The sequence below is a fragment of the Lepus europaeus genome, chromosome 1 (genome assembly GCF_033115175.1).
Source record: "Lepus europaeus isolate LE1 chromosome 1, mLepTim1.pri, whole genome shotgun sequence".
In the NCBI taxonomy this organism is placed as follows: Eukaryota; Metazoa; Chordata; class Mammalia; order Lagomorpha; family Leporidae; genus Lepus; species Lepus europaeus.
The window spans coordinates 11,004,878-11,020,919 of NC_084827.1; the positions used below are offsets into that span (position 1 = coordinate 11,004,878).

Below are 16,042 nucleotides of genomic sequence, written 5' to 3' on the forward strand. Positions count from 1 at the left end.
CTCAACTTCTCAAATTAAAAAAAAAAAAAAAAAGCATGTATGCTTGCTTTGATTAAAAAATAAACAAACTTGAAAGCAACTTCAGGGAACCAGAAATTGTGAAAAGTGCCATAAAAGATTTAGGAAAGATCTAAACAACGAAACAATTCTGAAAACAAAAATATAGTACAAAATCTAAAAATAAAAGGTAACATTGGAAGCAGACTGGAGATGAAAAGAATTAGGGAAAGGAAGACAGACAGATCAGAAGAAATGATGCAGCGCTTCTTAAGGGATCTGCTCCGTCCTCTTAATGGCTAGCATTCCCTGTTTCCTTTGAAAATGATGTGGCAGGCTCTACTTGTACATCTTCTCCTAGCTACCAGATCAACAAGCACAATGAAGTCACAAGACATCTTGGCAATCTATTATGGAAGAAACGTGAGTTTGCTAAGGGAAGAAGATGGTATACTGAGGGAATGGCAGACCTAGACAACAGGTACAAGAGAAGTAGGGGAGTACACATAGGGGTGGCTCTTGGGGTACTGCATCAAGAGAGAGCTGAGCATCAGGCTGGACAAAGGAGAGCTTATTGATACAGGAATCTTATCCTCTGATGTATGACTTAACACCTTAAAAAAGAATATCATACCACCAAAAAGACATACCGCCAGCAAAGTTCTTGAAACCTTGGAAAAAGTAATGATCCACACTAAATGAAGTAGGCTTTCCACAAATGCCATGGCAGATGGTTAGGAGAGGGATCAAAACCCTCAGAGAAGAGAACAAATATACTGTGAGAATGAATATACTGTACAGGCCAGAAAACCCAACAATGGTCTATGTTCTGCAGCAGGGCCCAGAAGACATTCCTTTTGTCAAAATATAGGAATATTTCAGCCAAAAAAAACCCCAAAAAACAAAAAAAAACACCAAAATCATTGAGGTCAGTTACAGCTGTCCTCGGTGGACCAAGGCAGACTGTGGGAGATGCCACTGCAGATCTGGGCTGATTGATCAATTAGAAATGACGGAATTGTCAACAATAGGGCCGCGTGGTAGTAGTTAAGCTCCAAAGTACGGTGGAGTGAGTGTTAGCCAGAGAACAGGACCTACAGAGAGCTATGGACATGGTTATGGACATGAAATTTTAGGGTAGTTTCCAAGAGAAACAATGCCAAGATAAATTTGCATTTCAGATGAGCAAGAATTATTTTTGGTATAATTACATCCAAAATATTAAATTGGATATGGTATGCTTCTATTAAAATTATCCATTTCTTAACTGAAATTTAAATTTACCTGGACATATTACACATTTATTTGCTAAGTCTGGCAACCCTAACTTAAGGGAAAGTTAGATAGGCTGCTGATAGGGTATCGCCAAAGTTGCATAAGACAAAGCAATCAAGTGTGAATTTTTGAGAGACTGCTGCCAAGTTCTTTTAAGAAAAAAATCATAGCTATAGTTGCAGACTGCAAAAGTATTAAGAAGGAAGTACAAAGCCCAGAGTTTGGCTCCTGAGGATTTAGAAGCAGTGTAACTCACACTCACAGGGCTCTCTCTACCAGTGTACTTAGTGACAAGAACCGTGTCAGGATCAAGGAAGGCGCAGTGTAGGAAAGGGCTCAGCAGAAGGTCCAGGCTTTACCACAGACGTCCCTGCCACTCAGGTCAGTTGATGCAGCATGCTCTATAGTACCAGAGATCATATAAGGGCATTTCAAAATGCTCGTGGGAAATGAAATTAAAGATAAATTTATTCTTTCTGCAAAAACATTTAAATCTATGCATACATTTTTTGCCTATGCCACTGTCTTGCAGTACTTCCTCTAGGTTTTTCTCTAGTAATTTGATAGTTTACAGTTTTGGGTTTAAATTACTGATCCACTGTGAGTTGATTTTATACATGGTATAAGGTGGGGGTCTTGACTTCTGCTTGCAGAAATCCAATTTTCCAGACACCATTTGTTGAAGAGACTATCCTTTTTCCAGGGGAGTGATTTTAGCTTTTTTCACAAATGATGAAATAAAAATGGCCAGAAGATGTATGAAAAACACTCAGGAATCACTAAGCATCAGGAAAATGAAAATAAAAACCACAATGAGGTTTCACCTCATTCCAGTTAGAGTGGCTATCATTCAAAAAAAAAAAAAAAAAACACACACACACACACACAAATACTGGTGAGGAAAAAGGTAGCCTAATATACGGTTGGTAGGAATGTAGACTAGTGAAACCATTATAGAAGACCATATGGAAATGGAAATTCCTCACATGTCTGAAAATAGATGTACCATATGACCCAGTCATTTCACTCCTGGGAACTTACCCAAAGGAAATTAAGCAGGCATTTGAAACAGTTACCTGTATTCTCATGTTTTTAGCAACTCAACTCACAATAGCTAAGATATGGAATCAACCCAAATGTCCATCAACTGATAACTGGATAAAGAAATAATAGTATATATACATGATGGAATACCACTCAGCTGTAATAAAGAAAGAAATCCTCTCTTCCAAAAAAAAAAAAAAAAAAAATTGAAGCAATTGGAGACCATTATGCTGGGTAGAATAAGCCAGTCCCAAAAGATAAATATCATGTTTTCCCAGATTTGTGGTAACTAATATACAGAGTACAAAAATATAATATATGTGAATGAAACTGACATTTTAAGATTTGATTATTTGTTTACAGTCCTTGTCTATACTCCTAAGAGTATAGATTATTTTTATAGGGATTTTTTATAGGGATTTTTCTATTTACTACTTGTTGAATTCTTTATTTACTGAGAGGTTAAGCTTGTGATTATGAAGTAAATTGAAAGTATCTCATTGTAAAAATTAAAAGAAAAATAAGAAAGGAAAAGGGTGAGTAGGAATGAAGGAGGTGTCATTTTGTTTTTAAAAGTGTATATATGAAATATATGACATTTGTTCTCTTTATAAAATAAAAAACTAAGAAAAAAAGAAAACCAAAAGAAACCTTAGGTCCAAGAAATGTAAGAACCTGAGTTTGAAATAACATTTATGGTCTTAAACCTACTACCCTCTGTCCTTTGCCTGGATCCAATCGGTAGTCAAGCTTTGTATAGTTTACCTCAGTGATTTGTCAGCTGGAGAAGTTATTTCTCTTCTAGGCAACACACAGTCATCAACTTAGTTCTGCAATTGAACCCCCATTATATAAAAGCAGGACCTAGACTCTTGTCTGTCTCCCTTAGCCTAAGATGTCCTTGCCTTCCCTTTATCAAAAGAAATTAACTGTCCTAAGGGAGTGATCCAATTGGTCTTACAAAGTTCTAATTACTGAATTCAAGGAGTCATTTACTTCTCCATCAGATAAGAACCTTAATGGCCATTGTTGTCCTGGGATGATTTGTGTAGGTGAATTGCAGGTCTGGGCAGAATGTAACTGCTGCCTTCATGTAAACCCCGGGCCACTGGTGCCCATGTGACCACCATAAATTCCCTAAAGAGCACAGCAACACTGACCAATAAAAGGAAGGTCACAAGTTCCACTGACCAACCAGGAAGTTAGATACAGGTTGATCATTCACCTCTCAGTCCCAATTTCAATCTATGAAAATCTTTACTCCAAACTCCTCAGGGAGCCTGGAAATTAAGCAATAACTGCCTGGCTCCTTGATCTGCACTTTGCAATAGGTATCTACTTTATTCCACCATCTCAAAGTCAGTGACTGGCTTTCTCCACGTTGGGTTAGCAGACACAGCTTGGATGTTCTACACCAATGCCTACAACCAGTTTGGGGTGTTGTTTGGAAACAGTTCTAGTGCTCATTTTTTTCTCATTTATTACAGATGCTCTTTCACTTATTCTATCTGCCATCTGTTCTCATTTTAGTTCTTTTTAAGTTTGGCAGGTTAAGAATTGTGTAACAAGAACTTATACTTTCCTCCTGGTAATTTTTTTGTTATCTTCTACCCCCAGCACCAAAGCATCCTTGCAGCTTGATATACAACATGTATTTCCTCTGGAGGGGATTTGCCCAGCACACCCCAGCAGTCAGTCCTTGGTATTTGATTTCCAAAAGCCAAGGCTTCCATGGCAGGGGTGTGACTATGAAGGGGTCACAGGTACTAACAAGAATCCAGGACACATTCTATTCTAGAAGTGAAAACATACAAACACCAATTGAATTTGTTCTTTTGTTCTTTAGCTCTTAAAATAACAGGCCATTTCAACTTTTACAAAAACCTGAATGAGCTGCCACTGCTTTCGTGTTTATAATTGCAGCCTTCCCTGAAAAATGTTAGTAGAGGGAGATTCCAAGATAGCAGATTAGGGAACAACATACTGTGCAAAGCTAGGGATAAATACTGGAGAAAAGGGTATGTATGGGAAGTGCACTCTAAGGAGAGAATACCACACTGGAAAGCCTACAAGAGGAATAGGAATGGAGGGTGTGGACATGTAGCATGAACATGAACACAGTGGACAGCTGCAGCGGCCAAGGGCCGGAGCAGGTGCCAGCATGGAGATGGAGGTGAGATGAGTCTGCAGCAACCCAGGGTGAAATAGTCAGAGGGAGAGCATGGCATGAGTCCAGACTGGAGCCCTGGGGGCTAGTGGTTGCTAGCAGTTGCCCATGGACCCAGTGGAAGTAGAGGGGACATGATTATTTTACCCCAACTTCCACACAGTGCCCACTGCCTGGATGAGAAAGAGTGGGAGCAATTTTGGGCTTGGGTGGGTGCTGCAAAAGATTTCGTGTATGTACACAACAACTAGCTGAGACAGGATGACATCTTCTCAGCAGTACTGATGGCAGTGGCAGGGAGAGAGAGCAGCATTTGGCCAGAGGCTCTTGTGTATGCATGTGATCCAGAGTGGAGGAAACAATCTGCAGTCCCCATTGACTTTGAATCCGGCTGGGAGGAGGCTAGTAACATTCCTCAACATTCCACAAACACAATCAAGGCAATTTATGACAAACCTACACCCAGCATCCTATTGAACAGGGAAAAGCTGGAAGCGTTTCCCTTAAGATCCGCAACCAGAAAGGATGCTCACTCTCCCCACTGCTATTTTTTTTAAAGATTTATTTATGTTATTTGAAAGGCAGAGTTACAGAAGCAGAGGCAGAGAGAGAGAGAGAGAGAGGGAGGGAGAGGGGGATGGAGGGATGGAGGGAAGGAGGAAGGGAGAGAGAGAGCCTTCCATTTGCTGGTTCACTCCCCAGGAGCTAGGAGCTTCTTCTGGGTCTCCCATGCAGGGAGACTCAGGGTGCAGGGGCCCAAGCACTTGGGCCATCTTCCACTGCTTTCCCAGGCCACAGAAGAGAGCTGGATTGGAAGTGGAGCAGCCGAGACTCGAACTGGAGGTCATATGGTTTGCTGGTGCTGCAGGCAGTGGCTTTACCTGCTACTCCACAGCACCAGCACCCTCCCATTGATATTTAATATAGTCCTGAAAGTTTTAGCCAGGGCTATTAGGCAAGAAAATGAAATCAAAGGTATAAAAATTGGAAAGGAGGAAATCAAACTATCCCTATTTGCAGTTGACATGATTCTATATATAGAAAAGACTCCATTGAGAGACTATTGGAATGCATGAAAGAGTTTGGTAAAGTGGCAGGATATAAAATCATCACGGAAAAATCAATAGCCTTTGTATATATAGACAATGCCATGGCTGACAAAGAACTTTTAAGATCAGTCCCATTCACAATAGTTCCAAAAAGACTTAAATACCCTGGAATAGATTTAACCAAGAATGTCAAAGATCTCTATGATGAAAATGACAAAACACTAAAGAAAAAATAGGAGACTTTTTTATTTTTATTTTTTAAAGATTTATTTATTTGAGAGGCAGTGTTACAGACAGAGAGAGGTAGAGTCAGAGAAAGAAGTATTCCATCTGCTGGTTCACTCCCCAGATGGCCACAATGGCCACAGCTGCACCGATCTTAAGCCAGGAGCCAGGACCTTTTCCAGGTCTCCTTCATGGGTACAGGGGCCCAAGGACTTGGGTCATCTTCTACTGCTTTCCCAGGCCATTGCAGAGAGTTGGATTGGAAGCAGAGAAGCCAGGACTCAAACTGGCACCCATATGGGATGCCAGCACTGCAGGCAGCGGCTTTACCCACTATGCCACAGCACCCGATTCAAGAAGACATTTAAAAATGAAAAAAATCTTCCATGTTCATGTTTTGGAAGAATCAACATCATCAAAATGTCCACACCACCAAAAGCAATTTATAGATTCAACGTGATCCCTACCAAAATACCAATGACATTCTTCACAGATCTAGAAAAATGATGCTAAAATTCACATGTAAACACAAGAGACCCTGAATAGCTAAAGCAATCTTACACAACAAAAACAAAGCCAGAGGCATCATCACAATACCTGATTTCAAGACATACTTCCTGACAGTTATAATCAACACAGCCTTGTACTGGCACAAAAACAGGCTTGTAGACCAATGGAAAGGAATAGAAACTCTATTCTAATCAACCCATGCATATACAAGCAACTGTGTTTGATGAAGGAGCTAAAATCAATCCTAGAGCAAAGACACTCTTCAACAAACGGTGCTAGGAAAACTGGATCTCCACATGCAGAAGTATGAAACTAGACCCATACTTATACCTTACACAAAAATCCACTCAAAATGGATCAAAGACCTAAATCTACAACCTGATACCCTCTAATTACTAGAGAACATTGAGGAAACTGCAAGACAGTGGCATAGACAAAGACTTCTTAGAAAAGATCCCAGAACCACAGGCAATCAAAGCCAAAATTGACAAATGGGATTACATCAAGCTGAGAAGTTTCTGCACTGCAAAAGAAACATTCAGCAAAGTGAAGAGGCAATGAACAGAATAATAGAAAATACTTGTGAACTACACAACTGATAAAGGGTTGACATCCAGAATCTATAAAGATCTCAAGAAATTCAACAACAAAAGAAACAATCCAGTTAAGAAATGGGCAAAGGACTTGAACAGACATTTTTTCAGAGGGGAAATTCAAATGGCCAACAGACACTTGAAAAAATGCTCAAGATCACTAGCCATAAGGGAAATGCAAATTGAAACCACAATGAGGTCACACCAGTTATAATGGCTCTCACACATAAATCAACTAACAACAAATGCTGGTGAAGATGTGGGGAAAAGGGTACCCTAATCCACTGCTGGTGGGAATGTAAACTGGTGCAGCCACTGTGGAAGACAGTATGGATACACCTCAGAAATCTGAATATAGACCTACCATATGATCCAGCAATCTCACTCCTGGGAAGTTACCCAAACCAAAAGAAATCAGCATAGGAAAGTTATCTGTACCCCCCATGTTTACTAAAGTACAATTCACAATAGCTAAAATATGGAACCAATGCAGATTTCCATCAACTGTTGACTGGATAAAGAAAGTGTGTTATGAATATACTACAGAGTACTACTCAGCTGTTAAGAAAAAAAAGGAATGCTGTCTTTTGCAACAAGATGGATGCAACAAGAAACCATTATTCTTAGTGAAATAAGCCAGTCCCCAAAAGACAGACATCATATATTTTTCCTGATCCCAGGTAACTGATAGAGTACCTGAAATGTAATATATTGGAGTGAAATAGACATTTTGAGATTCAATGATTTCTTACAGCCCTTATCTTATTGAGGTATAGTGTTTGTTTTTTGTTTTCTTCATACTATTTGTTGAAGTCTTTTATTAGTGTAGGGTTAACTATATAATAATTAAGTAAACTGAAAATAGATCTTTGTAAAAATTAAGATTGGGAATGTGAGAGCAAGTAGAAAGAAGTTTTGTAGTGTGGCCAGGAGGGAGGTAAGAGGGGAAGTATCACTATGTTTCTAAATCCATATATATGCAATACATGAAACTTGTATAGCTTAAATAAAATTTTAAAAAATTTAGCAACCAGGGAACAACTGGAGCACTATTTGTGCCTGACAACTGGCTGCAGCAGAACGGAGTACATGATCTCTGGAGATCTACTTATTGTGTCCTCAACAAGTCTACTGAGGGTGTGCTGGTGCTTTGCTTGTAGTAAAGAAAAAATAGGGGCTGGTTTTAGGGCATAGTAGGTACAGCCACTGCCTGTGATGCCAACATTCCATATGGGTATCATTTTGAGCCCTAGCTGCTCCACTTCCAATCCAGCTACCTGATAATGGCCTGGGAAAAACAGCAGAAAGATAGCCCAAGTTCTTGGGTCCCTGCCACCCATGTGGGAGACATAGATGAAGTTCTAGGCACCTGGCTGCAGCCTGGCCCAGCACTGGCTGTTGTGGCTATCTGGGGAGTGAACCAGCAGATGGAAGATCGCGCTCTCTCTGTTTCTCCCTCTCTCTGCAACTCTGACTTTCAACATCAATAAATGAATCTTTAAAAAATTCAAAAATGAAAAACAAAAACATTTCTTGCTCTCATGCCTACTCTCAAAATGGGAAAGCAGGGGCCAACACTGGTGTAGTGGGTGAAACCACCTCCAGCAACACCAGCATCCCATATGGGTGCTCGTTGGAGTCCTGAGTGCTCTACTTCTGATCCAGCTCCCTGCTAATGCTCCTGGGGAAAGCAGCAGAGCCTGAGTCCTTGGGCCCCTGTACCCTTTTGGGAGACAGATGAAGCTCCTGGCTTTGGTCTTGCCCAGCCCCTGCTGATGTGGCCATTTTGGGAGTAAACCAGCAGATGGAAGAGTCTCTCTCTCTCTCTCCCCCTCATTCTCTGTCCCCTCCTTGTCTCCCCCCCCCCATGTAACTCTGCCTTTCAAATAAAATATTTGAATAAAACATTTCAAATAAAAATTTTTTGAAAGGGAAAGCAGAAGAAAATCTGAGAAATAGACCTGGGTCACCAGAACACTTATTTATGCTCCCTGTCCAGCCCCGGGTCCCCTCAGGAAGAGTTTGTGGGATGCCTTCAACACATTGCTAGTTTAAGTACAGGTCTGACAAAGATACTGGATGTGAGCACAAGGCTCTACCTTTCCCGGATGAAATAGGGTCCCTTGGGTTGATAGGAAGAGAGGAAATTAGATAGGCACTGGGAATAAAGGAAGGAAGGCTGAAGCAGGGATGAAGAATATCTGGCCTGTGGGCCATATAAGGTCGATGAATCATTTGGTATGGCCCTGTCAAGCAACCACAGACAGGAGTTCAAATTCAATTAATCTATACCAGGCAAATCTTTAAGTTCATAATTCTTTTTTTTTTTTTTTTTTGACAGGCAGAATTAGACAGTGAGAGAGAGAGAGAGGAGAGAGAGAGACAGAGAGAAAGGTCTTCCTTTTTCCATTGGTTAATCCCCCAAATGGCCACTACAGCTGGTGTGTTGTGCCGATCCGAAGCCAGGAGCCAGGTGCCTCCTCCTGGTCTCCCATGCAGGTGCAGGGCCCAAGGACCTGGACCATCCTCCACTGCCTTCCCGGGCCACAGCAGAGAGCTGGACTGGAAAAGGAGCAACTGGGACAGAATCCGGTGCCCCAACTGGGACTGGAACCCAGGGTGCCGGCGCCGCAGGTGGAGGATTAGCCTAGTGAGCCGTGGCGCCGGCCCTAAGTTCATAATTCAGTATGGCCTACAATTGGTATTATAAATAAATATCGAAGTGGCTCTTGGTAGTAAAGAGGCTTCCCACCCCTGCTCTAAAGGATGACACATTCTGAAGAAAGGACCTGAGCGTACCGCCCCAGCTCAGGGGCAAAACGCCTGAGAATTTTTGGCTCCTTCTCGATACTTATAAAGTGCTTGTCTTTCTCTTCTCTAGGAATAAGGGCTCTGACTTCCCCTCCAGATGCTAGCTGGCTGCACTCTCCAGAGTCCCTCAGGAATAGTGTTGGATCAGTGATGACCCCAGTCCACCCTGGTAGACGCCACTGCTTCCCACGGCTTGCTGTCTCATCACGTACCCCATCACCAGATTTGGTCTTTGTGTCTTTAACACTTGACCAACTATTTTCTCCTCAAAACACTTTAGCGCTCCCTTGTATTTCAGTGACACATGCATTTGTTTTTTCTGCCTTCACTCCTTCCAGATTTTAAGTCCTTATGGTTTGCTCTCTGGTTTGGTCTCTGTGTTACCTTAAAGAATGCCCTGTGGACAGCAGCCACAAAACAAATATCTATTGAATTAAACTGCTGACAGTTATCCAAAATGGTTACTATTGATATTGGATTTTTGTCATTTGCATGCTTGACAACATTCCTGAGTTTCACTTGAAGTTTGTTTGTTTTTTTTTTTTTTTTACAAATATTGAACAGAACAGGGCCATAAACTGATTTTTATAACCGAATTAATTTCTATCAAAGCAGACAAAAAGAAAGGGATTCAAACCTCCTGCACATCAGATGTATCTGATAAAGCAATTATTTGGAGAAAGAGAGAAATAGGGAGATGTGTTTGGAAGCTCCTGTGTGGAAGCTTTCTGGGGAGCTGTCATGGGACAAATTTGTGTAATTAGGTTATAGATGTTATTAATGAGGTTAGGTCATGCACAGAGTGTTTTGTGCTGCTAAATGTTGGTTACATAAAAAATTTTGAGTTCAGGCATGAAGCTAGACATAGCTAGAGGAAAAGAAATTGGTGCTAAGACAGGGGAAGCTTGGCTGCTCAGTTTCTCCCAGTGCCACATGATGGTCTTCCAATCTGCTTTCTCGGTTTCCACCCAACATGCTCTAATATAGGCAGACTTCCCCTATCCCTGCCTTCCCCTACACACCTTCTTGTATCTTACCCAAGCACCCTCTAACTTCCTTATTAAAACTGATCAGGCTGGGCTGGTGCTGTGGCTCACTAGGTTAGTCCTCCGCCTGAGGCGCCGGCATCCCATATGGGCACCGAGTTCTGGTCCCGGTTGTTCCTCTTCCAGGCCAGCTCTCTGCTGTGGCCCGGGAAGGCAGTGGAGGATGGGCCAGGCACCTGTGTGGGAGACCAGGAAGAAGCACCTGGTTCCTGGCTTTGGACTGGTGTAGTTCTGGCCGTGGCGGCCATTTGGGGGGTGAACCAACGGAAGGGAGACCTTTCTCTCTGTCTCTCTCTCTCACTGTCTAACTCTATCTGTCAAAAACAAACAAACAAAAAAACTGAACAGGCTCCCAGGACAAACACTGACAGATTTGACTCTGCACACAGAATGTGAATAAGTCCCAGTTAATGGCATTCACCATCTGTTGCTTATGGAATTAATGGATTTGAAAAGACTGTCAGTCACCTATGGAGAGCATCAACTTTTGGCATCTGAGTGCTACTCTAAGACTAAGACGGATTCTGAAATTATAGCTAATTTAGAGATTTTATTTTGGGGTGATCAAGCTGGGCAGAGAGTGTAAGTTTCTGTCTCACCTCACTGGAGTGGTGACTCAAGGGTTGATCAGTTGTATGACTCAGAGCAGAAAAATGTGAGTTTGTTCTTTCTGAGATACTCTGTTCTCCCCACTCCTCATCTCCCTCCATAACCCCAGCTCTACAACTTTCTTTACCTCAGATCTTCCAAAAAATTGCTATATGTTCTTAACATCGGAGTTTTTGAGCTTGTGGAACACACTGGTTAATCAAATAGATCACACAACAATTGGTAATATTTCTGATTACAAATGTGGTTGGCATATGTGTGATCTTCATTTCTAATAGATTCTTCTTATGCCAAATTCTCTAAGCAGTGTGTCTTCTCTTCTGAAGGCAGTTACAACTTTTTGTGGGAATGGCATGTGATCACTATGAATATTTCCAGTCCAAAGATTTAATATTACTAGGCACACAGTACGCACTTAATATTTTTGGTAGAGACAGCACCTTGAACCCTACAGAATTTTATGTGTGTGTGTGTGTGTGTCAATGGCAATAGAGTATGAAATTCAGAGCATAGTGTCTAGACTCAAACCATGTGGATTTGAATCTCAGATCTGTCCTTTAGCAATATAATCTTGGGGCAACTTAAATCTCTCTGTTTATCAGTTTCCTTATCTATCAACTGGTTATGTAGTTTATGTTAGGATGATTATATTAAAAGTGAATGTCATATAAAACATTGAAGGGGCTGGCGTTGTGACCCAGCAAGTTAAGCCACCACCTGAGATGCCAGCATCACACATGGGCACCAGTTCATGTCCCAGCTGCTCTACTTCCAATCCAACTTCCTGCTAATGGCCTGGGAAAGCAGTGGAAGATGGCCCAAGTGCTTGGGTACCTGGAAACCATGTGGGCGACCCGGATGAAGCTCCTGGCTCCTGGCTTTGCCTGGCCCAGCTCTGGCCATTGCGACCATTTAGAGAGTGAACCAGCAGATGGATGATCTCCCTTTCTGTTTCTCCTCTTTCTGTAACTCTGACTTTCAAATTGATAAATAATCAAAAAAAAAAAAAACAAAACAAAACAAAAAACAAAACACCACAGACTCTTAAAAGAGTTTCTGGCTCATGTTAAGGATTCATAAGTTTTAGCTATTATATCATATCCATTTACATTTCAATACTCTGATATACACACACACTTACCCTCTTACAAACTCATTCATTAGTTTGACAAGAATTAGTTGAATAGCCATTTCATACTAGACCTATCCTGGGAATATAAAGCTGAACAAAACATGGTCCCTTTCCTGGTGAATTTTGCAGGCTGGTGAGGAAGACTACAGAGAATTAATGATTCCAATGCAATGTGATCAGTGCTACACAGAATCTTGCCCAAAGTCCTATGTGACCATGTAGGACAGTGAAGGTGTGGCAGCTGGGAGATGGTTGCTCAGAGAATGTATTCCTTGAACTGAATCTTGAAGGTTTAGTAGAAGTTACAAAATGAGCACATGAGGAGAAGGAGTGTTATAGGTAGAAGGCAGAAAGTTCAAAGAAATGGAAATTATTCAAGGGATTTAAGAAATGTTTTTATAAACAGGAAAAGGTGGGAGAGTTGATGTAGCTGGACTGACAAGTCTTGGCTAAACCATAAAAGCTTTGTGTACAGCCAAGGAGAGTGGACATCACTCCATAAATAATAGGGGGATATTGAAATGCATTAAGTGTGGCCAAGACACAATTATCTTCAGGTCTGAGAATGATTCTGATAAGTCCCAGCCTGGATAAGAAAACTAACTGAAAAGAAACAAAACTGGAAGAATAACCCAAGATAAGAATGTACACGTGACAATGTGTATACACAGTAGGGTGTGAATTGGAAGTGTTTGCGAAAAAAAATCAACAAAGATTTAGAAATCATTTGAAAGCTGTGTGAAAAGGAAGGAGAGATATGAGGAAGCAAGCAGGGTGAAGGCATAATCAGATTTTTGGTTTCTGTCATTGCTAGTGGCAGTGTTACTTGCTAGGAGGTTTGCGAAGGGAGGATGGTCAGTGTAGTTTTGTTGTGCTGAGTTAGAATCGCCTGAAGAAAGCAGAGTGAAAAACTGCCTGTACATACGATGTACCTGAGGAACTTTATTTTTTAAACTAATTAATTTTATTTTGAAAGATGGGGGAGTACAGAGTGAGCGAGCACGCGCGCTAGGTTGATCTCCCATCTGCTGGTTCACTCTAGAAATGCCTGAAATAACTGGTGGTGCTAGACCGGACCAAAGCCAGGAGTCAAAGCTCAGTCTAGGTCTTCCATGTAGGTGGTAGGGCCCCAACTCCTTGAGCCATTACTTGCTAACTCCCAGGGTACACATGACCAAGAAGCTCCGTTCGAGAACCAGGAGTTGAATCCCATCACTCCAATAGGGGATAAGGGCATGCCAAGCAGCCTCTTAACTGTTGAACCAAATGCCTGCTCCCCATGTTCCCCTCCCCTGCAAGGAACTTGTTAAAATGCAGATTCTTAGACTATACCCTACAGAACCAGATTTACTAGTTTGGAGGGGAGTTCCAAGAAACTGTATATTAAATAAGTCCCAGGTGGTTCTATTGTGGCTGCATGAGGGAGATGAAACAAACATAACAGGAAATACACATTGAGGAGTACACGTCCGTAGTAAAAACCAAGATTATGAATAGATCATACAAAGACAATGAGCAAAGAAAGGAGAGGAAGCAGTCAAGGGCACAGACAAGTAATTGTTGGGAAAGTGATTTTCTTTGCTGTGCCCCAAAGGAAGTGGGTAATTATGGTGGAATGTGGGATTGTGATACAATGTATCATCATGTCTCTGGTTTAGTTTTGCTCCTGACTTCCATTTCTCAGGTGGTCACCACAGTTACCTTTTAGAAACATAGATCCAGTGATGCTGTTTCTCCACTCCTCAATTTTTAAAAAATGTTCATTTTTAGAGAGAGAGAGAGGGAGCTCCCCTCTACTGTTTAACTGTCCAACTGTCCACAATACTCAAGACTAGGCTAAGACTGGAATCAAGAGCCAGGAACTCAATCTAGATCTTTCTTGTGGGTGGTAGGAACTCAATTATGTGGGCCAGCATGGTTACCTCCTAGGAACTGCTTTAGCAGGAAGGTGGAGACAGCAACCAGAAATGGGTATTAAACTAAGGTATTTTGATATGGGACATGAGCATCTTAACTAGTGTCTTAACTGCTAGGTCAAATACCTGCCACACAGATGGTTTCTCCATTCTATAAAACAAAGTTCTAACACCTAAGCATGATATTCAAGGTCAATGATAATCCAGGCTTGACTTGCATTTTCAGATCCAGCTGTCATGACCTCCACTATTAATTCCACATGCCAACCACCATGTACTCGGCCTTCCCTGGACCTATCATACATCTTTGTTGTGTCTATACCTACCTTTCCTCCCAAGATGTCGCGCCTCAGCTCTGTTTCTCTGCCTGGTTAAATCATACTCAGCTTTACAAAATTCATTCATACATGATTGCTGAAATTTCAGTAGCATTTCGACATATGCCACTTTTTATTCTGAGAATTAGCCTGTAGAGCTGCACTGAGGAAAGACATTATTCTTATGAGCATCAACAACCATAAAATCACAAGTCCCATGCGCCTTAAGTCATTCTAGTCATCAGTATTCAGCTGAAGTTCAGTGAAGGGAAAGGTTCCATTCTCCTATATATCCAAACCAGTGGCACCCTTGAACTGATTAGTTTAAACTTTGGCTCAATGTTCAGGCACAGTACTCCTTGGAGGCTGCTTCCACTATTACAAAAAGTCAATCAAAAAGATTCAAGCAGAAACAGATTGCATTTTGCTCTAGACAACTGCTAAACACATGCACACAAAGGGAAGAGAGCAAGCTTACCGATATAGGTTCTGAATAGGTACCAAGTCCGATGATGGGGATGCTGTTTCCATCACTGAGAGCAACGCGGTGATTTGTAGCACTGAGGTCCATCTTGAAGACAGAGCCTGAGCTTTCAACTTGCTACGAGTGGCTCTGATCAGAGGGAGAGTCTTTCTGAAACGGTGTTCTAGGGCATATTTAGTCAAAAGAGGAGGCTCAGAGGGAGGGGCAGAGGGAGGAAAGAGAGATCGACAGATCTATATCTCAATCTTGTTTTTCCAGATTGTCCAGGAAATCCTGAGTGTGATTGTCTTTTGAATGTCATCAGAGCATTTAAATAGCATAATCCCTTGAGAAATGTATGCTTATTTCTTTACAAAAAGATATTTTTTAAAAAAAAAAAAAAGAGGAAACAAATCTATCTAACCTCTAGCGGTCAAGATGCTTTGTGGGAAATGAAGGCTTTTATGTTAAATTCTCTTTAACTACAAAGGAAGTTTATTGGTTCATAATTCTTGGAAATTTTAGCAATAGGGCTAAATTCAGGGAGACTGGAACAGTTTTCCAGGATTTCCCTGGAGATCCAAAGGCAGCGTGACCAGGAGAAAATTTCTAATTTTTATCTCCAGTAAAGTTTGGTAACCACTACACTAGAGGAACAATTACGGCCAGGACCAGTTTACCACACTGCAGGTTGTCTCTCTGCCTCCCCTATCTGTCAGCAGACTCTCCCATTATCACTGAAAAGTATTTATGCCTGTTCTTGGAGTGACATGGTGGCAGCATCAACCCAAGGAGAAGGAAGTTTCACTTATTCTCTAAGTTACACAATAATGCAGAAATTCAGTCATGTTGTCCTCAACTGCCTTTCTTAGATCATGGATCTATCCC

At 41.4% G+C, this 16,042-nt stretch overlaps 1 protein-coding gene across 2 annotated transcripts in view; it reads right to left on the reverse strand.

Annotated features, from left to right (window-relative positions):
* Positions 1 to 15,325, reverse strand: part of LOC133764379 (aldo-keto reductase family 1 member D1-like) — a 69,660-nt gene extending 54,335 nt beyond the window's left edge. For both annotated transcript variants that reach the window (XM_062198062.1, XM_062198055.1), the window contains exon 1: positions 15,170 to 15,325. In XM_062198062.1, coding sequence (XP_062054046.1) covers positions 15,170 to 15,262 — 93 coding nt within the window. In that variant the 5' untranslated portion in view covers positions 15,263 to 15,325. The remainder of the gene's footprint in view (positions 1 to 15,169) is intronic.
* Between the last annotated feature and the right edge of the window lie 717 nt (positions 15,326 to 16,042).